We start from the raw sequence: 22,808 nt of genomic DNA, 5'->3' as shown, positions 1-22,808 counted from the left end.
ATCGTGAGTTTTGTCGTTTCAAATTAGTTGAAATCTCATTTGAACGAAGGGGAGAAATTATTAGTTGAACATATAATCTTACATAAAAGCTCAAACGAGACCGTTAAATGAGATACAATGACCATACTTTAAATAATCCATCTCATTAAAAGATTATGATAATAATTGATTAATTGTATTTTACCATATAACATCCTAACATAAAACTAAATAAAACCTAATTAGGAGGTGTGAGACTTGCCAAGTGAGTCAATCGGATCGGGTCATTTCGTATTTGCAATGATTTGGGACGAATCACTTTAGATTTAGGTGATTTGTGGTATAATGTTAGAAAGTTAGTTAGAGATAATGGTCAATACGCGATAATAAAACTCAAATCAAATGAGATGGAGTTAGATTACACTTTAAATTTGGGTCTTTTGCTTAAAACAGGGTGTGAGACTATGAGTAATTCAAGTCGAGTCAATTTTGGCAAGGTCCCAAGTGTCTAAGAGTGAGGTAGAGATCATTGAGTAGTGAAGAGTGAAGACTGAAGAGCATTGAAGACAGACGGGAAATAGAAGAGATTAAAGAAGGCGGACATTTCGAAGGAAATTAAAATTAAAAAAAAAAAAAAAAAAAAAAAAAAAACCTGTCTAATATTTGGGCATCAAACTTGATCATCTGCATTTCTGCATTTCCTCTGAGATAACATATTACATTCTTCACTTTATTCATTTTCCATGGAATCTACTGTTCTTCTTCCATCCTTCCATTGTAAGCCCCTTTTCTTTTTCTTGCTTCTCGTCTATTTTAATAAATATTACTCCCTCCGTCCCAATCATTTATTTACCTTTGATTAAATATACATCCTCCCGTCCCAATTTAAAATGTCTATGTTCATTTTATTAGCTCAAGCATCAATCTCTCATCAATTTTCAACGTTACCCAAGTCATAATTTGATAATTAAGTTAATTCATCATGTGGGTTTCATTACTTGTTTAATTGGTGTGTAATGTTGTACATTAAAGTTCCAATTTTCATGCATCCAAATTGTTCTTGGGTGATCATTGTTCAACTAAAAGAAATGTGAATGGCTGAGACTTGTTGATTCCTCAGTTTGGAGTTAAGTCAGCTGATTCAGCCATTATACTTGTCAGTCACATTGGCTTTGAAATATTAAAGTGACTATGTGTATTCAAGTATCACAAATTCTTGTTTAGGAAGAATGTATCCATCTTAAGGGAGATTAACAGTTGAAATATTAGCATTCACCCATATGGGAACGATTTTCAAGTTGTTTGACAAAAGCTTACCCCCACTATTTTATCCGTCTTATATTATCATCTCATAGGTACAAGTTTAAGGATAAAGGATAGCTTGAATAAAACAAACCTCCTTTTCTTCATCAATTACAATCGATATTAAATTCGTTCACAATTTCAACACTACATGCTGATTGTATAGAGTAAAATTGAGAATAACTAAAATTGTTTCATATGTAGTTGTAGACATGCATGTATTTTACACTAGAGCTCTCTATTGTCGTTTCCCTTTTTTAACATGGACATTGTTGATCGCAATTCCCAAGTGCTAAATGTTTGAATGTTGTGTATTAAGACTTAGGTGCTCTGTACTGCCCCATAAGAGTTTCTCGAATCGGGCACACTAGTATCTATTTCTTGGTATAATAGTCACTTTTGCTTTGGCTCTGGTTGTTACTCAAGGAGAATAGTATGTTGCTTCAGATGTCTCCTCACATTTATGTTTAATTGAAGTCACGTATACCGTATACGCATTAGTTAAAACTCAAAATGGTCTCATGTACCATTGTTTGAAGAAATAACCCAACAAATGTCATCTGAGTCTTAGATCTAAAAGCATACCCCGAGTAAGCATAAGAACTAGGCTTACTGATTCACTAACCTAAACACCTAGGTATACCTTAAATGAGGATTGTAGATAAGAACCAACTAGCGCGGCTGATAGGACAAAAACCAGGTCGCTAAATACTAGAATTAAACTACCAAATTAACAATTTATAAGCCAAACTATACTCTAGATTACTCTAATGGATAAAGCAATATAGTGCAAGTAAGGGTCGATCCCAAGAGAAGGACTTTTAAGCTAAATACTTGAATTGTAAACTATTGACTACTAATGACAAGTTTATAAACAAACAATAGTTACCAACAATGACAAACAATCGATAAACATAGATAAAGGGGGGGGGGGGGGGGGGTTGAGTTGATTGGTAACATGAAACAAAGTAAAATTGCAATCTTTGTCTAACAAGTAATATAACAAATACTTGGTGAACAAGAGAATTCAATATTAAAGAGGACTTGGTGCAATCCTTCCTTAGTAACCAACAATAGTAAAGTTTGACTCTCCTCTTATTATACACCCAATACTTTCAAATCAAGATGTGAACATACACAAATTAAACCATTCATGTATGTCCTTCAAGTTTAATCAACAATTCATTAAACCATAAGTGCAAATCAAACATGAACATTAAGAGTTGTGTCAAGATAAGAAGTTAGGATCAATTCTCACAAGATTAAACCATACAAATGAGAAAAGACATGAAATTTCCTACTTATTGCATGAATCCTTTAAACCAAATCAACATACAACAAGCTTGGTCCAAATAATCCTAGATAGATTAAACCATTTCTCTAGAATTTGCAATAGTTGGGTAAACAAGATGCAAGAGTGATCAATTCTAACATTCATCTACTCAACATAAGAATTAAGCATAAGGAAAGATCAATAGATAAATAAGAAGAGATTAAAAGAGTCTTACAATATCAAAGTTGGAGACTTTGGATGAATTACACCAAGCAAGGAAGGATTTAGCCTTCCATAGTCTTCATAAACCCAAAATACAAAGAAAGATTACAACTTAAATGAGAAAATCCTCTAAATTATTACAAGCTTAAAACCCTAAATGATGAGATTAGATGAGATGATTCTCTTGAGTATATATAGGGCTTCACGAAAACCTAAAAAGATTTTCACTTAAGAAGCCCAAAAAAAGATTAGAAGGCCCCGTAAAACAGAGCTGCGTAGTTTGCGCAGCCTGCCCCAAAAACACCATTGCCTGCGCAATCGTGCGCAGCTGCGCCACCTGTTTGCGCAGCCTGCTCATAGGCTCGCAGTTTTGGCCTTCTCATTCCAAGAGCTTTGACCTCTTCACTTGTTCTCATTTCTTCTAATATTCACTCCTAACTTCTCCCAGCTGAAACTTAGGTCACATGTGCCGCTTGTGCCTTGTTCTTGACCGTTGAGAGGTCCTCTTTGACTCCCGGGTTCCGTGCCTCAACATAAATTGTAAAACCGAGGTAGAACGCGCAAGTTACCACATCAAAACCGAATGTCAAATACTAGGGGAAGCATACTTAACGACCCATATTAAAAGACACGAGGGTGATAAAATCACCCTCTTAGACCGACACAAAACATTACTATCAAACACCCCCACACTTAGACTTTTGCTAGTCCCGAGCAAAACCCGAAATATCCAAAATGAAGTCTCCAAGAGAGTGTAGGAGTGAATGATCACTCTTCCCTTACCTCTTCCTTCTTATATCTCCCTCTTACACAACCACCAATTAAGAAGAAAAACTTGACTCAAATTTTGACACATTCTCTTCTCTCACACGCCCTCCTTATATCTCCCTCAAACAAAGACACGACTCACCACCAACCCGACTCATCACACACTCCACCCTTCTTATGTCTCCAATGGTAGTATTGGTCACTCTCGCCTTATCCCAAGGCAATAGCATAGTGACCTCTCATCCTCCTATCAATCACAACTCATCACTACTTATAACACTCCCTTATCACTCCATATACATGTGAGATCATGCTACTTGGTTGGCCAAACACCATTAAGAATCAACAACTCAAGTAGCTAATCGGAAAAATCCACCAATTTGAAGTAAAATTTTGTGACACAAAGAGAAATTAAGTCCTAAAACTAGCCTCCTTCCAAGACCCTCCTTATTACTCCCTTCTTGTCCCTCCATATTTTTGGTGTTGCTTTTTCAATTTTTTTTTTCATTTTTTTTGTTGAAAATCCCTCATTTTGCCTAAGGTGCCCTTTCGGGTTTTCACCTTAGCTTTTCCTTTCCTCTCATGGTGGCTCGCATCTCAATTTTTCATTTTGCCTGGAACGCTCTTTCGGGTTTTCATTCCGTCCTCGGCTACCTTCCCAATCTTGCCTTAGGTGCCCACCCTTGTGGGTTTTCACCTAGCCGTGATTTATTTTTATTTTTATTTTTTTTATTTTTTTTAAGCTTGAACTTGCATTGACAAAATGAAGCAATTTACATATATTACACTTACTCACTCCCCCACACTTAAATCTCACATTGTCCTCAATGTGGAGGAGTGTCAAAGGGGGGGTGAGTGCGTCAAAGCATAGGGTATGGGAGAACAATCTTTACAATGAAGCGGGGTTTGGTGAGTGCGTCGAAGCATAGAGAAAAGAAGGGGAGTATAAATTGTGGGGGTTTGGTCACTCTCTTTGTGGCTAGCTTGGTTGGTACTATTCCCGATGAACAACCTAGGGTATGGGGGAACAATCTTTACAATGAAGCGGGGTTGGTGGAGAACCATATGATCAACACCTTGGACACGGTCCCATGGAGTTGCTATTGGTTGGGGGAGGGGGTGTACAACACATGAGGCTACCATTGAATGGCCCCCTTCCAAGCGGGTTGAGAGCCCGAGACTTCTATTATCCCGCCGAGGCAAACCTCCCCAACCCACCCCCACAAAGAATGCGCAAAAAAAGAGCAATTGAACAATCCAATGGCCCCCAACAAATGGAAGAAAGAGAGGTTGAGATTATAGAGGGGGGATTTCATGCTACCCCACATATTCCTTCATCCTACCAACCGCCTCACGACACCCCTATGTATGAGGCCGGGGGTTCCTCCACTCCGACTTTGGAACCATGGCAACATCAAATGTTCCAATACTTCGAGGATACCCGGGGGACTTTGAAGGAGATAATTGGGAGGGTTGAGAGCTCCCATTCTTGGCAACAACAAGGGCTAAGATTGGAGAGTTTGGAACAATTTCGAAATGCTTTTGAAGAGCACAAACGGTTGGGAGATGAGGCCGAATTGGCCCAAATGAAGATGCTTGAAGGAATAGCAAGGAGCCAAGAAGAATCTTCCGCTTGCAACAACAACAAGCCAAGCATTGGGAAGATAATCAAGCCATGTGGAGAGCTCAAAACGAGTGGCGAGAGCAAGTGAGCCACCAATTTGGGGTGCAAAACGAAAGGCACCACCAATATCTTGAGGACTCATACCACGATGCTCAAGCCCAAGAAGAAAATCTTCGGCCTCATGGCCTATTTGGCATGACCCTCCACCTAACATGAACCCAATTACCAACCCACCATTAGTGAATCTCAAGTTGATGAAGCCTACGTGAGGGCTAAGCAAGAAAGAGAAAGAAGAAGAGGTAACCGGGGGGCATATGAGCAAGGTGAAGGCTCGGGCCCCTCCCACTACAATCCTTGAAGAATTTGGCACTCCTCCACATTAAGGACAATGTGAGATTTAAGTGTGGGGGAGTGAGTAAGTGTAATATATGTAAATTGCTTCTTTTTGTCAATGCAATTTCAAGCTCCCGGCTAGGTGAAAATCCACAATGGTGGGCACCTAAGGCAAGATTGGGAAGGTGGCCGAGGACGGAATGAAAACCCGAAAGGGCGTTCCGGGCAAAATGAAAAATTGAGATGCGAGCCACCATGAGAGGAAAGGAAAAGCTAAGGTGAAAATCCGAAAGGGCACCTTAGGCAAAATGAGGGATTTTCAACAAAAAAAATTGAAAAAGCAACACCAAAAATATGGAGGGACAAGAAGGGAGCGATAAGGAGGGTCTTGGAAGGAGGCTAGTTTTAGGACTTAATTTCTCTTTGTGTCACAAAATTTTGCTTCAAATTGGTGAATTTTTCCAATTGGCTACTTGAGTTGTTGATTCTTAATGGTGTTTGGCCAACCAAGTAGCATGATCTCACATGTATATGGAGTGATAAGGGGGTGTTATAAGTAGTGATGAGTTGTGATTGATAGGAGGATGAGAGGTCACTTTGCTATTGCCTTGGATAAGGCGAGAGTGACCAATACTACCATTTGAGACATAAGAAGGGTGGAGTGTGTGATGAGTCGGGTTGGTGGTGAGTCGTGTCTTTGTTTGAGGGAGATATAAGGAGGGCGTGTGAGAGAAGAGAATGTGTCAAAATTTGAGTCAAGTTTTTCTTCTTAATTGGTGGTTGTGTAAGAGGGAGATATAAGAACGAAGAGATAAGGGAAGAGTGATCATTCACTCCTACACTCTCTTAGAGACTTCATTTTGGCTATTTCGGGTTTTGCTCGGGACTAGCAAAAGTCTAAGTGTGGGGGTGTTTGATAGTAATGTTTTGTGTCGGTCTAAGAGGGTGATTTTATCACCCTCGTGTCTTTTAATATAGGCCGTTAAGTATGCTTCCCCTAGTATTTGACATTCGGTTTTGATGTGGTAACTTGCGCGTTCTACCTCGGTTTTACAATTTATGTTGAGGCACGGAACCCGAGAGTCAAAGAGGACCTCTCAATGGTCAAGAACAAGGCACAAGCGGCACATGTGACCTAAGTTTGAGCTGGGAGAAGTTAGGAGTGAAGATTAGAAGAAATGAGAACAAGTGAAGAGGTCAAAGCTCTTGGAATTAGAAGGCCAAAACCGCGAGCCTATGAGCAGGCTGCGCACGATTGCGCAGGCAATGGTGTTTTTGGCGCAGGCTGCACAGCTCTGTTTTATGGGGCCTTCTAATCTTCTTTTGGGATTCTTAAGTGGAAATCTTTTTAGGTTTTCGTGAAACCCTATATATACCCAAGAGTTTGAAAACCTGAAAGCATCATACAACATCATATCATCTCATCTAATCTCATCATTTAGGGTTTTAAGCTTGTAATAATTTAGAGGATTTTCTCATTTAAGTTGTAATCTTTCTTTGTATTTTGGGTTTATGAAGACTATGGAAGGCTAAATCCTTCCTTGCTTGGTGTAATTCATCCAAAGTCTCCAACTTTGATATTGTAAGACTCTTTTAATCTCTTCTTATTTATCTATTGATCTTTCCTTATGCTTAATTCTTATGTTGAGTAGATGAATGTTAGAATTGATCACTCTTGCATCTTGTTTACCCAACTATTGCAAATTCTAGAGAAATGGTTTAATCTATCTAGGATTATTTGGACCAAGCTTGTTGTATGTTGATTTGGTTTAAAGGATTCATGCAATAAGTAGGAAATTTCATGTCTTTTCTCATTTGTATGGTTTAATCTTGTGAGAATTGATCCTAACTTCTTATCTTGACACAACTCTTAATGTTCATGTTTGATTTGCACTTATGGTTTAATGAATTGTTGATTAAACTTGAAGGACATACATGAATGGTTTAATTTGTGTATGTTAACATCTTGATTTGAAAGTATTGGGTGTATAATAAGAGGAGAGTCAAACTTTACTATTGTTGGTTACTAAGGAAGGATTGCACCAAGTCCTCTTTAATATTGAATTCTCTTGTTCACCAAGTGTTTGTTATATTGCTTGTTAGACAAAGATTGCAATTTTACTTTGTTTCATGTTACCAATCAACTCAAAACCCCCCCTTTTATCTATGTTTATCGGTTGTTTGTCATTGTTGATAACCATTGTTTGTTTATAAACTTGTCATTAGTAGTCAATAGTTTACAATTCAAGTATTTAGCTTAAAATTCCTTCTCTTGGGACCGACCCTTACTTGCACTACACTGCTTTATCCCCGGCAACGGCGCCAAAATTTGATAGGACAAAAACTTGGTCGCTAAATACTAGAACTAAACTACCAAATTAACAAGTATTATTATAAGAAAACCAAATATTTCACATTTAGAACCATCCTGTATATACTAAGAGAATAAAAAAGCTCAGATGTTTTCCCTCCAAAATGCACCATCTAATTAAGAAAACAAATGAAATTACATTTTCTTTCATTAAACCTTAATCTTTTATTAAAATATAATCTTTTCACTGTCATATAATATTACAGGAAATTTTAATTTTTTTATTTATCAAACTCTAAACTGTAATCTCTAAATTAAAAATAAAATAAATTTTGTATGAACTCATAAGCTTCAAATTGCTAAATATTTCATTTTGGCGCCGTTGCCTATCAAAAATAAAGATTATAGTTTAGAGTTTGATAAATAAAAAAATTAAATGAGAAAAGACGTGAAATTTCCTACTTATTGCATGAATCCTTTAAACCAAATCAACATACAACAAGCTTGCTCCAAATAATCCTAGATAGATTAATCCATTTCTCTAGAATTTGCAATAGTTGGGTAAACAAGATGCAAGAGTGATCAATTCTAACATTCATCTACTCAACATAAGAATTAAGCATAAGGAAAGATCAATAGATAAATAAGAAGAGATTAAAAGAGTCTTACAATACCAAAGTTGGAGACTTTGATGAATTACACCAAGCAAGGAAGGATTTAGCCTTCCATAGTCTTCATAAACCCAAAATACAAAGAAAGATTACAACTTCAATGAGAAAATCCTCTAAATTATTACAAGCTTAAAACCCTAAATGATGAGATTAGATGAGATGATATGATGTTGTATGATGCTTTGAGGTCTTCAAACTCTTAGGTATATATAGGGCTTCACGAAAACCTAAAAAGATTTCCACTTAAGAAGCCCAAAAACCCAAGCAAGGAAGGATTTAGCCTTCCATAGTCTTCATAAACCCAAAATACAATGAAAGATTACAATTTCAATGAGAAAATCCTCTAAATTATTGCAAGCTTAAAACCCTAAATGATGAGATTAGATGAGATGATATGATGTTGTATGATGCTTTCAGGTCTTCAAACTCTTAGGTATATATAGGGCTTCACGAAAACCTAAAAAGGTTTCCACTTAAGAAGCCCAAAAGAAGATTAGAAGGCCCCGTAAAACAGAGCTGCGCAGCCTGCGCCAAAAACGCCATTGCCTGCGCACTGCGCTGCGCCACCTGTTTGCGCAGCCTGCTCATAGGCTCGCAGTTTTGGCCTTCTAATAAACTTCTAATTCCAAGAGCTTTGACCTCTTCACTTGTTCTCATTTCTTCTAATCTTCACTCCTAACTTCAAATACTAGGGGAAGCATACTTAACGACCCATATTAAAAGACACGAGGGTGATAAAATCACCCTCTTAGACCGACATAAAACATTACTATCAGCGGCACGCAACTATACAATTTCCATATTTTTTTTTCTGCTACGCCTACGCTTCCTCCTTTGCACCTCGTTGTCATGAGCGGTGAGTCCTCTTCGCATTGATGTGGCTCGTGCCTTATAAAACTAACATGTGAGTGCAATCAAGTCTGAATTTGCACGTAGAAAGCAAACTATGTATAATCAATTCAGTTTTGTTTTTACATTTGAAATTTGCTTAATGTGTTACAATCTCCATCATCATGCATAAAGGTTAAGTTTAGCCCTGAGTGAGACTGCATATCTAAATGTAAACTTGTTGCTTAACTGATATCTCCCTATGTCCGTCGTAACCCATAAACCCTTATATATGATTTTACTGTGAAGAGAGATATACTTCCTCCCTGCCATTGATTTCTTCCACCTATACTTTTTGGTCCATTTCTTCTTTTTAGTCTTTCAATTCCTACTCATGCAAGTTGCACACCTACTTTTCCCCCACTATTTTTTTTATATTGAGTATCTGACATGATATGCCTGCATCCTAGGTTCTGCTGGTGGCATTTCACATGCATTGTCATCACTTGAGAAGCGTAGCGTATCTGCGTGGTTACCATCCATTCAGTCCCCTGACTCAGCTTACGATGTTCGAAAGACCACCGCTTCATTCAGGAGCAGAGGAGTTGCAGTGGCGTGTGCAAAGACACCTGAAGCAATTGTGTCCTCCAAGTCCAACAGTAAGTTTTGGGTTTCATAGGTACATTATTTACCAAATATTATTTCATCTACTGCCGGCATATATCTTATCTGAGTTTGGCATGAGCCAAGTGTTTTAAGTTATTTGATGATCAGCAAAGTAATGTGATCAACATGCTGTACTTGATTTTTGAAATGGGCAGAACGTTAGTTAATTGCTTCTTGTTGTTCTGTAACAGTATTCTTGATGTAATCTTACATGTGTGACCTTTCATGCATATATTCTCAACTTTTATGACACTTTCTGAAACTTGTATAACCACGTTGAAACAGTTCCACTAGATAATGGATCAAACAGTCCCACTGAGAAATGTGCTCTACGTGCCACCTTCCCGAATGCATTTGAGGTAAACTGGATTGAACAGCCGCACTCAATCTTCACATACCATCCCTTTTCCTGAAATCTAATTAATTCTTTTTACACTCTTTAGGCATTGCTTCTGGAAGTCTGTGATGAGACTAGCGTTGCAGAGTTACAGCTAAAGGTAAAGGTTACATTTATTTGAAAGCATCATATACCATAAAATTTTTTTGAAAAAAGTAATGTATTTTGTGGCCTGTTCTTTGATAGAAAAGAAATTGGATGCACTACCTCCATGGCTCCATCCCATTAGTATATTCTTCATTTGACTCCGATGCTCAACTTCGACCCTTAATTTCTCCAAATATATGTTAAAAGTATAATATCAGATTGGCCACTTTGTTATATCAAAAAATCAAATCATTTTATATTATCTTTTGTAGTAGTAACTATTTTATATTATGAGTAATATATTGTGAGAAACAGGGGCGGAGCCAGGATTGAAAATTTGGGGTAGCAAAAGTAGCGTGAATTCGTGAGCACAGTAACAACATAGAATTTTTTATAAACAATTCGTTTTTTTTTTTGCTCAATAAGAACTACACTTTCAATTTGTAAATATGAAAAAAAATGTTTTCGCGATAATTGACCTGGTTGTTGACGGGAATGACGGTGCCTCAAATCCTAGGTAGTTAAGACCTTTCATTAAGCATTTTTTTGACTCAAGTTCGGGTTCGGCTCGAACCTCGTCGAGCCTAAAAAATTGAAGCTCGAGCTCGTTTTGTCATTATATATTTTCACTTTCCCACCTTTTAAATCTAAATAAATATAAATATTTTTGAAAAACAAATAAAATTATAAAATATTAAAAATTATTATATTATAACATACTTATATAAATGTTCAAATAAAATATAATTTGAAATAATAATAATAATATTACAATATAAAGATTATACAAAAAAATTATAAACGAGCTTTCGAGGGGGTTAAAAGATAATGTGGGTACCATATACAAGCAATACACAACTAGACCATGTACATTCTAATACTATCTTAGAAACGTATTATTTATTTATCCTTTGACACATATCAGCGATATATGGAGTAGCAAAATTTCATCTTCTTAGTCAAATTTTCGGGATTTGGGGTAGCGGCTGCTACCCCATGCTACTAGGTAGCTACGCCACTGGTGAGAAAAGAGCAGTCAAAGTTTGCTGTCAAAGTCAGAGTGGGACAATATATATGGGATGGAGCGAGTAATAAATGAGGAAGACTTCAAATACATGACCCTGTTGGTGTGGTATATGATCTCCAGAACCTAAGTTAGCAAATTGAGGGGTTTGTGATGTACCCATACTTGACTGTGTAGACATCTATGTTTGAATTTATGAGCTTAACTATTGGACTTAGGGATCTCGGGTTTTGATCCTTCTTACGTGACTGCCATGAAGTCATCAGGCATTGATGTTATTACCTGACCATTGCGCTCAATTTTAGCTGAGCAAGAGAAATGGTTGGAGAGTGTCAAATGGCTATGAACACTTTAACAGCTCTTAGGATTCCCCTTTTTGTGATATAGTTTCTAAAGTCTCTACTGGGAAGATGACTTGATATTTTAATAACTAGGTATGAGGCATTGCATATCATAGGGACAGATTGAATAGGCAGGTTAAAAACTATATATAGTTCGGTCAGGCTGATTGGGTTACTTATACCAGTTATAGGGATTCATGTGGTATTTTTATAGCTATGTTGGATGTTCACCGTGTGACCACATCTCACTACATTCGCTTTCTCAACCCAAGAGAGATCTTTCACTTCAATAGTTTATCCATCTACCCATCTTATTATTTTAATTCTATAGACACCAATACAATTCTCATGCACTACTAAAGGGTCGACAATTGCGCGAGTGCGATAGTTGTGAATTTGATATTTAGAATGGGATCTTGAGACCCCATAGGTTATCAACAATTATGTTTCTATGTTGCTTAATGTTGCTAATCTAAAATCATTTTGGTTTAAAGACCCTTAATTCAAAAAAAAAAAAAAAAAAAAAAAAAAAAAAAAAAAAAAAAAAAAAAAGATGACAATTAGTAAAAAAATGGCCCCACGGTTTTAAATTTCTGCCCAATTAGTCTTGCTGAAGACTGGTCGGAGCAAGTGATGGGTAATGCCACTCACAAAACGGATAGGGGGACAAGGTGGGGGCACCCCCATGTGCTTCCCTCTCTCCTCTATTTGGGTTATTTGTGAGAGAAAATGGTATCCGTCACTCTAAAGTGACGGATACGTGCCGTCACAAATGAGATTTTGTGATTTCTGCCTGTGTCACGCTGTAGGTTTACATGATGTGTATGCCTTTGCTGAAATACCCATTCTGTTCACTAAACTAAGACATTTTGTTATAGATTGGTGATTATGAAATGCATCTAAAGAGAAATGTTGGAGCCACTAATGTTTCGATTCCAATGGCCCCACCTGTTCCGAGTGAACCTATGGAGCAATCAACGCCGATTGCAGCCTCTACATCAGCTACGAAATCCTCTTCTGAAAAAGCCAGTCCCTTCTCAAGGGCTGCATCAGTGGTGTCAACAAGACTAGCTTCTTTAGAGGCTTCTGGAGTTGGAGCGTTTAAAATAGTAGCATCACCAACAGTTTGTACTCAAATCTTGTCCTTCCAAGTTTTCAACTAAGGGACTACTATGTGACTAAGCCTTCTTCCGTTAATTTAGGTGGGCTCATTTCAAAGAGGAAGAACAGTGAAAGGGAAAAAACAGCCACCAGTTTGCAAGAAGGTAACTACATTATGAAACTGTATTTCATGGTAAATAACAAAGTCTTATTTTCCGTTATTTTGGATAATGGATTGGATCAATATTCATTCATACTGAAATCTTCAGGGCTTTTATGTTTCACCTGGGTTTTGACAATTCGTCATAGAACATGCTCCTTTCTTTTCACTCATCAATTAGCCCCATTTCTCAAAGACCTTTTTAGAAATCATTGATGAGGCTAGTTGAGTGAAATAGAGGGAGTAAGTTTCTTAGGATATTCAATATGTTGGATCATGGTGCACATTTCTTCCTCCCAGCAAGAACAAGAGTTAGTTCAAGTGGTAAGAGCTCTCTTACTCCAACCGTGAGGTTGGGGGTTCGATTCTTACCCGCGACATAGTGCGCTCATTTGAACCAAAGAAATAGATAAAAAATCCTTCTTCTCAAGCTATTCGTACTTAGGTTTGATCTGCAGGATGGGAGGGAGTATCTGTAAAACCTTTTTTGAATAACGGTCTTGTTGTAGCGGTAATCACTGAGAGGTGATACTCTTGAGTTGGTTCAAAACCAGGGTTACCGGATTCGCTTGGGTACCTTACGAATCGTGAATTATTAAGAGCGAATTCCATCATGTCGCTTAATACAAATGCACACAACACATTCTGTAATCGCGAATTGCGACCATGTTCAAAACCCTATCAGCATCAAAATGTCCTTGTGAGTTGTGACTCCCATATTGAAGCTAAGCTTTCTTGTGAGGGTGATAGTATGCCCAGGTTGTTTACTCGCAGTGCTTCCTTGTTAAAACTTTGATACTGAAATGCAGGGGGATGTTATCAAAGAGGGACAAGTAATTGGTTACGTTGATCGGTTTGGAAACACGCTTCCTGTGAAGGTAAGAGACCAAGAGCATTTCCTTATGACTTTTTACGCTGCTAAACGATGAGGATCTTCTAATAAATGTTTTTACTATTGATCTAAACAGTCAGATGTAGCCGGCGAGGTCTTGAAATTGCTCTTTGAGGAAGGAGGTATGTCCATCACCTTACTATTTTTTTCATATGAAGTACTACCATGTTCTCTATATGTCCCCGCAGATAGTTTACACACTCATTCCATTTTGGTCTGTTGCAATCGAATTGTTTTCGGTTTTTTTAAGCACATTACCCACTTACATATGCAACGAAATGTAAACTATCTGCGGGGACGTCAGGAGCGTTGATTAACACTTATTGTTTCTCTGCATTTGTGATCGTGCAGAAGCTGTGGGCTACGGTGATCCACTTGTAGCTGTTTTGCCATCATTTCACGGCCTTAATTAAGTTGGCATCAATTGTCCTTTGATTCGCTAATCGGCCTTCTCACTAGAGTAGATGGGAGCGCCTAGTATTCTAGCCGAGAGCTTGGTTTAGGGCAATTCCTGGTTTCTCTTTCTGCTGTTGGAGTAGATGTGGATAATTGTTGAGATGAGATTCTGCCATGTTGAAAAGGCTAATCTCAATTTAGTTACAAACACTTCATTCAACTAAACAAAGAATTACACTCGTTACCCCCAATTTTCAATCGTAGCCTTTTTTGTTCCACATTGAATACATGCCATTGATGTCGAAACATTTTTCACTCACTTGTATACGTTTCTTGCTCAAGGTCCATCAAGCCACAGTAATTGTCAACAATTATGGGAGCTACACAATCTAAAAGCGTAAATATTGCTCATACTCCTAATCACTTGCATCAAGTGATCAACTAGTGATACTAACCAAATGTCTCGTGATCTATCTAGCCATAAGAACTAATATCAAAACTCGGAAGCAAGAGTTTAGTTGCCCTCATAATGGCCTGAATCCAAACTAGCCTACATGTGCAAACCAAATAAACGTTAACCTATCACAATCTAAACCTGAAGGCATAGAATAAAGAACTTTAAATTTGGGTGTAATTGACTTGTGAAGGGTGATAAAAGAGACCCACAAAAAAACAAGTAAATGAAGTGCTGCACCATGTCGGGCATCAAATACCATGGCAAACAAGTACATATTCTAACGTCTAAATTTCTGCATTGTGATTAATCAGTTACTCAAGGGAGAAAACTTTGCGGAGAATTTGAGATGTCTATATTTGAACATACAACCAGTTCTACCGACTTCTGTCCCTAAGATGCATCTCCTATTCAACCTGTGTCTGCTGGAGAAGGCTGATGACATAGTCAGATGGCTAGTCATTTGTTCTTCTTTGGCTCTTTGTTATAATCATGTATAAGCCCTTCCACGTCTTTCCAGAAAAGGCCTTCCACCAACACTCCATCCTTGGTGAACCTGCACGATTTTGGACAAACACATATAGATAACAATAAGCCTTATATGAGATGGTCTCACAACCAAATACTTGTGTATTTCTGATCTAATCTAATTGTATTATAAATGGATTAATGAGTTACCATTTGGTGACGCTCTTTGTCAACTCAACCGGTTTGTTGGCAGAGATAGATTTTGGATCAGCGCTCTCTATCGTCAATGTATATAAATCAGAGAACCTGGGGAACTTGGAGGATACAACGAGGCCTGTGGTGTTAAAGGATCCCTGACAAAGACGCAAGACGGTATTAGTTTGGATGAAATTAACAGCACCGATATAAATAAGTAAAACTACACATACAACTGATGAACACAGGTGGATAATTACGATATTTATTGAAAATTGGAAACTAGAAACCCAAACTAAATAATTCAAAGCACAGTAAACGTGATAGCACACCAATGAGACTGTTTCAACAAATTCCTACTGAGACCACTTTATAAGGCTCAAATAATGACTATATGAGTCAACCTTGTCGATGAATAGATCTGCCTATCATCTTTAACAAGTGAGTCCATCTCATAAGAACTAATTGTATAACAAAAAGACATGTCTTAAATCCTTAAAATAACACAGCTGTTTGGGAAGACGCTCCCTTATATTTTACTCCCTCTGTCTCAATCATTTGTTTACCTTTTTTATTCATTGTGAGAGATATTAATCAAAGGTAGACAAATGATTGAGACAAAGGGAGTACGAATTTGGATGGCTGCCATTTTCCCATTTACGCAACTACATATGACTTGCACCTTTTTTGAGCCTGAAAATATAAACTGAAGATGTCATCCACTGAGTTAATAAGAAGATTGCACCAAGTTTCAATTTACTTTAACATACAAGGCCATATGGTCATTCACAATGTGTGTACAAGACAGATCATGGTCTCATGTAACAGAGACCACGTGAGTACGAGACAGCAGCTAACCCATGCCTAAAAAAATACACATATTTCTGCACACACTCAAAAGTTAAAAATATAGTCATTAAAGACATACAAGCGGGAAAGGCAAATCAAATACCTACCGGTGGAGGGTAAGTGAACATGATGGCATTCTTTTCTTTCTTGTAGATGATCAGCTGTAACACAACATTGAAGACAACATATGTGCGATAAAGTCAAGGATAGAACAACGCTAATAACAGGACAAATAAACATCATTTTTGGTACAACAGAAGCTTCAAGATCCTTAGAAACAAAATTAGTTCAGAGAGAAATACTAAACACAGATCACAAGAAGCCTATAATTGACCCAGCTGAAACACGTATTTAATAAGATTAAAAAACCACTTTTTTTTCCCTCATACCCTAACTGAAGATAAAAAGAACCAATGGTTAAGGATTTTGATTTCAGAACATCGTTGGAAGTCTGAAACTGATAAACTGGACAAAATGGTGAACAAGACACAAGTTTCATTAAAATAGAATTAAAGAAAATATAACACGGTATCTTATAGAAGAGGATATAATATGATGCAGCCTATCAGAAAGTCCCGATTCTCTGGGAACTTCTTTGGGTAAAATTGAGCGACGAGGGCGATGATTATGATCAGTGATCCCATTAGCAATCTGACATTGCTCAGCCTCACATCTTCCACATACCCATGTTTCTTAACAACCTGACATACATTTGAAAAAGAATGAACTAAACATTAGAAATTCAAATGTAGCAAATAAAGATAATTTGGTACCATAGACAAACATTAGACAGGTGAGGACATACTCCTCATTCATATTTAAACAAGCTACGCCAGAAAACCAAAAGTGATACATAGAATGATAGAATGAACTTAACATCGGAAATCCAAATTTAGCTATAGAAAATATTTGGTGCCATAGACAAACATGAGATATTTAAACAATCTATGTCAGGGCTGAAATCCACCAAGCTAACTCAGTTCTAAGCTATTTTACAAGTGTCGACACAAGTTATTCAGCTTCATTCAGAAAAGAGAATTTCCATGTCTGTGTTAGCTCTAGTGTTTCCGAGTACATCAAGAAGTATCAGAGCAGCATTTTATTGGCTTGCTTCAGTGACAACCCAGTACCATATAAAAAAAAACATAAAAAATGGCAAAGAAGTCTAACAAAGCCGGAGCTTGGTGCAAAAATAGGTTTCTTCTTAAATTTCAGGAATGAACACGACTTAAACTGACACACAATTGTGCTGAATTGTTCTGAAAACACAAGGAAAGTTGGTTTGATAAACCAAATTGTACGAGTAACAAAGCAGTGTATACTACGAGTTGGAGTCTTTAATTAATTGTTACTTGTCAGATATTTCATGGCTTTAAACTTGATATTATCGAGTTAATGTTGATTTCCATGACGGAGATACCCGGTGCAAGACACCGAGCATTTTGCCTGACAATTGATCTAAAAAATAGAAAATGTTGCAACTTCAATATATAAAATTTTGCCCGACAATTGATCCGATAAATAAAATTTCTGACTCCGCCACTGCATCAATATATGATTGGCACCGGTCTCAAGTCTGAACAATCAAATACTATAGCAAAGTTAACGATCTTTCAAGTTAAATCCCTCTAATGTTTAACCATCACTGATCAATTCACGCGTTGACTAACCAATTAAGGAGTCAAATCATAGACTTCACACAAACTAAATCCAGAACACACACACTGTTGATACGATTCCACAAAACACAAACCGAATTCAAAATTCTATACTTGAATTGAGTAAAACATTCAAAAATAGAATACGAAGAACAAAAAAAATAACAGAAAGTTAGGCAAAAGTAACAAGATCTAGGAGAGAGAGAGAGAGAGACCTCGGTAGAAGTTTCGTCGAGAAGGTGTTTGATGGAATGATGATCGAGTAGATTGCATTTCTTAGGGTTAGGTTTCTTCTGTGATTCACTGCTACTGTCGTTGCTCGCCATTGTTATTGTTATCAAGTGTTTGTTTCTCAATCTTCTGTCCTTTCTCTTTATATATTAGGATATTAGGAGTATTATTATTGTTCCAGGAGACTAACAAATTAGCCTTCGTGTTCTGACCAATCACCTTTCTCCTCGTTGGAGTTTTTCCAACTCTTCAAGACCGTTTTACCTACACTAGCACGGTTTTACAATAATGACGTGTAACACCTTGAAAATTTACGCGTATTTAAAATCAATCATCAATACATATATATAAAGCATAAACTTTTCGAGCGATATTAGAGAGTCTAAATTTTTTGAAATCCTAACAAGGGTAGATTTCGAAAAAAATTTGATAGTCCAACTTTTTTAGAAATCATAACAAGGGTAGATTTCGAAAAAAATTTGATAAATAAAATAAAAAATTTAATGAATTGAAATCCTAACAAGTGTAGATTTCAAAAAAACAATTAATAAATAAAATTATCCTAAGAAAAGTAGATTTCTTAATATTGAAAGGATTTTTCTAACATGTGCCTTAATAAGTTAATTAAAGAAATTTTGTTGAGAATAAATTATGAAAAATACATGTACACTCACATTTACCATAATTAGTGAAATATTCTCATCAAACTTTCTATAATTAACTTAAGGGCACATGTTAGAAAATCCGATATTGAAAACAAATCTTAATAAAATTATTTTACGGAATTTATTTTCGCAGTACAATTTTTACTCGTCGTAGTACCTTTTACAGTAAAATTTCCATTTGATACCCTTACTAAAAAATACACCAACCCTATTTTTCTCTCCCTTCTCTCTACCTCCTTCTCTCTCTATTGTTAAAACCAACCTTCTTCAATCTCCATAAAATTCTTCAATTATAAACGATTATTCGAATCAAAAGCAAGAATTTAATTCATTAATCCTATATAAATAATTTAATTGACTCTTTTTTATATTTTTATTCCTTTTAATTCGGGTTTTATGTCAAAATTGATAAATTGTTAGTGTATGGCGGGTATGGTGTTGATGTTTTAGCATATTGCGTCGCCGGTGTAGGTCGATGGTGGTTGGACGGCGTCCAGCGACGGTAGTAACGACGGTGACAGAGGCTGTGATTAACGGCGGAGTTGTTCGATGGGGGCTTAGCATATTGTTTGTTCGATGGAGGGGCAGTTTTACGGTGATGGATGGGTGTTTTACGGTTGGCTGGTAAAGTGGGTCACGTCGAAGTGGTTACCGGCGAAGTAGTGTCCGACGAAGTGACGTACTGTAGTAGTGGTGTTGTTTGTCAACATTGGACATAATTGAATCTCCATTTTTTTCAATGTTCAATGTACTGTATAGATTTATCAATGTACTGTATTGCAATTGATTTGTGTTTTCTATTCTTTTTACTCAATGTTTTTTTTTTAATGTAGTACATACAAAATTTATGAATACAGTATGTGTAATTTATGAACAAAGTACGAAATTTTTCAACGTAGTACATATTCATTTGTATCTAGTAAATTTTAGATGAATGAATTGACATTAGAGAGAAAAACATTAGAGAGAGGTTAGAGAGGGAAAATAGGAGGGGAAATGAGAAGGGTAATATGGTCACAAATGTACTGAGATGAGTAAAATGCGTACTGCGAAAATCAGGACCCTTATTTTAATATAAATAGATTAAAATTATCAAATAAATAATGGACATTCGTAATAGTTCAAGTTATCATTTTTATTTTTGCCCCACTTATGGTATCATACATTTGTAGTTTGTATTCTAACATTAAAATAAATTTAAGAAGTTGGCGGATAAATAATGAATTTATTTGATTAAAGTGTCATGTTAATATGATGTTATGTAATCTTACGTTGTTATACGGAGTATAAACTACGGTTCCATCAAAATATAGTCACTAAATAATCATTGGCTAGGTAGCACCAAAACGGACACGGACACGGGACACGGACACGACACGGACACGTGACACGGCATCCTATGAAATTTAGGACACAGGACACGTTATTTAAATTTAATAAAATATATATAGTTTAGTTATAAGCGTTTAATTTTATTTTTGTAAAAGTATTTGATATTAAATTTAAATATGTAAAGATAAAATTTGGCCTTGATTATAACTCATTTTCACTTTCAACCAAACCTATATTCTAATCAATCTCTTTCGACATCTTATTTTTCGTCTAAAGAACATCATTCACCCCAAATAATGTCAAAAAACCAAGGACACGCGTTGGACACGTGCCCAAATACCATGGACACGCATCGGACACGTGCCCAAATAAAAGTAGGAAGTTAGACACGGCTTTATAGGTGTCCGACACGTTTAGGCGTGTGTCCGAGGAGTGTCGGTGTCCGACACGGTGTCGGACACGGGACGACTGATTAAGTGAAGTGTCCGTGCAACCTAGATCATTGGGGTGTGTATATAAATCGTAAATATCTCCATATACATTCAAGTGATCAATGGATATAAAACAATGCACTGATCTATATATGTTATTATTTTTGTTTCATCAATTTACTCTCTATAAGAATGTTGAGATTATTAGGTTAAGAAACGAAACCGAAAAGAATTGAAGTAGAATTTGACAGCTTAGACAATTCAAAGCTTTTTGTAACAATGGAGCAACTCATAGTATTATTCATATGATGAGTTGCTGATCATTTCTAAACTCACGCATTACCTTAGATTTCAAATAAGAGTAAGTTTAAAAGAGTCTTAATAATTTAGACTACTAATTAGTAAAGGGCTCAAGAGTGAACAAATGTTATGGTCATTAATTAATTAAATCAAAAAAATGCGCATTATGTTTTAATTTAAGCAAATCTTGCTTGTGCACTACGTAGTATTTACTCAACCATGTATCTTTGGGTTTTAGTATTGGTTTTACATAAGTAGAATTCTATTTTATACATTAAATTTATATTTACTTAGATTTCTATGTATATAGGGGTAAAATTTGAGATAGATGATCAAAGATTACGAGGCTTTGAAAGTTTTTAAAGTATATTGATTTTTTGAATTTATGATGTATGTCTATATTTTACTAATTAACTGAAAGGTAGTTGATATTTTGGTAGAACGACATAATAAGTACTCCATATTTTAATATTATAAATAGAGGGGTTAAAAAAATTGGTAGCTTTCTCATATGTTACTCTTATTTTGCTAAATAATTTATCTACCAAATATTTATAAAAAACTAAGATAAATGAAATTTTGGTCAAATAAGCTTAGCTTATTTCTTGGAAACATGGCCTAAATATGAGATTTTTCATGATCTCCAAACCATCCTCATATCAAATTGATTTGTTTTCTATGTTTTATTCTGGCAATCTTTACTTGCTTTTGAACCTATTGTTAGGAGTTGATCTCAAGTTCTTTTTTTTTTTAGAATTTTTTAAATTTGATTAATAGAATAAATAGCTATTGGTTCAGAATAAATATTAGCAATTAGACATTGTAACGCAAAGTACGTCGTATATATTGTCCATCATCATGTGGAACAGAATAATAAGTAATTGGTTCAAAATAAATTAGCTAAGAATAAAAATGGATAACTTTACCATAATAAAAAGAAAATCTGATAAAAAAGAAATCTATCACAAGTGTCCATTTATATCGCATTTGTTTTCGATTAAGCGAATATAAATAAAGTTTTAGGCTCAAACTGAATTTTAAATCATGTCAACCATGAGATTTAAACATGGGTACAAATAATATCGGAATTATTTAAGAAAACTATAGAATAAACGAGTATATAACATTTAAATGGAACAGAACTTTTTTAAGATCACCACAAGTTGAGGCGGTTATGGTTTTGAAAACCTTTCCCGCGACAACTAGGGGCATGTAATTTTTCTACTAAATACGGGTATTAGAACGTCTACATCCGTCCTGTCCCCTCCTCTGTATGACATTTTTGCTTTTAGGAGTCGTTTTTTTTTTTCTTGGCATGTGAGACTTAAGAGAGTATTTTAGTCGGATTATATTTTGGGAGCAAAATTCATTACTTTTAGGAATTGACTAAATGTACTTAATCCTCTTCGCAATGATCGTTTGTATTGCTTTTACACGGTCATCAATGGGGTAGTTTGACCATGATTTTAGACATATTAATGGTCAAAGTTATTAAAGTTTGACCCCTAAGAAGCAAGGTGGAAGATGTTTAAGAAAGGAAGGGAGTATCCAAGATAATTTTTTTAATATAACTCATAATGATTTGTTTAAAAAGCAAGGTGAGTCTATGAACAAGTGTGGTATGCCGATTATGTTGTTGAGAATTGAGAAACATTAACTATACGTAAGAGGAATATATAACGGGATCTGTCTTATTATCAATCGTCTTGGAATATTCGTAGTAGAAGGGAAGATAATTACAAGTTTCAAAGTCGGCAAAATGTACTTAATCCGAAGATAGTAATGACTTTTTCAGATGCAAAGATTCCTTTTATTCTTAAGCGGAGATAATACACATTGAGGCTGTTCTA

General features: G+C 36.1%; 2 protein-coding genes across 2 annotated transcripts; one reads left to right on the top strand and one right to left on the bottom strand.

Moving 5' to 3' along the window:
* The first annotated feature begins 510 nt into the window (after positions 1-510).
* LOC141600313 (uncharacterized) lies at positions 511-14,653 on the top strand. The gene is made up of 9 exons (XM_074420523.1): positions 511-756; positions 9,782-9,970; positions 10,263-10,336; positions 10,421-10,474; positions 12,705-12,950; positions 13,029-13,091; positions 13,897-13,965; positions 14,056-14,101; positions 14,331-14,653. Exons 1-9 carry the CDS (start codon positions 723-725, stop codon positions 14,390-14,392), a joined length of 837 nt encoding a protein of 278 aa, XP_074276624.1. The 5' UTR covers positions 511-722; the 3' UTR covers positions 14,393-14,653.
* Positions 14,654-15,052: 399 nt separating this feature from the next.
* Positions 15,053-18,523, bottom strand: LOC141600315 (signal peptidase complex subunit 2-like). Its single transcript, XM_074420524.1, has 5 exons — positions 18,215-18,523; positions 16,891-17,042; positions 16,449-16,530; positions 15,508-15,650; positions 15,053-15,385 (listed from the first exon to the last, which is right to left on the bottom strand). The coding sequence occupies exons 1-5, from the start codon at positions 18,323-18,325 to the stop codon at positions 15,289-15,291; spliced, it is 585 nt and encodes a 194-aa protein (XP_074276625.1). The 5' UTR covers positions 18,326-18,523; the 3' UTR covers positions 15,053-15,288.
* Positions 18,524-22,808: the final 4,285 nt, after the last annotated feature.

This window comes from Silene latifolia, chromosome 9 (assembly GCF_048544455.1).
Source record: "Silene latifolia isolate original U9 population chromosome 9, ASM4854445v1, whole genome shotgun sequence".
Lineage (NCBI taxonomy): Eukaryota > Viridiplantae > Streptophyta > Magnoliopsida > Caryophyllales > Caryophyllaceae > Silene > Silene latifolia.
This window is presented reverse-complemented; position numbering and strand designations above follow the sequence as displayed.

What these genes read in the sequence shown, in the direction of transcription:
- LOC141600315 (XM_074420524.1), bottom strand. Translation starts at nt 18,325, where the DNA reads ATGGCGAGCAACGACAGTAGCAGTGAATCACAGAAGAAACCTAACCCT. An exon ending in CTGATAGGCTGCATCATATT is followed by an intron (nt 16,531 to 16,890) that starts ATATCCTCTTCT and finishes ACTTTATCGCAC; the next exon opens with ATATGTTGTCTTCAATGTTG. An exon ending in ACAAAGAGCGTCACCAAATG is followed by an intron (nt 15,386 to 15,507) that starts GTAACTCATTAA and finishes AAAATCGTGCAG; the next exon opens with GTTCACCAAGGATGGAGTGT.
- LOC141600313 (XM_074420523.1), top strand. Translation starts at nt 723, where the DNA reads ATGGAATCTACTGTTCTTCTTCCATCCTTCCATT. An exon ending in TCTTCTTCCATCCTTCCATT is followed by an intron (nt 757 to 9,781) that starts GTAAGCCCCTTT and finishes CCTGCATCCTAG; the next exon opens with GTTCTGCTGGTGGCATTTCA. An exon ending in AGCCACCAGTTTGCAAGAAG is followed by an intron (nt 13,092 to 13,896) that starts GTAACTACATTA and finishes ACTGAAATGCAG; the next exon opens with GGGGATGTTATCAAAGAGGG.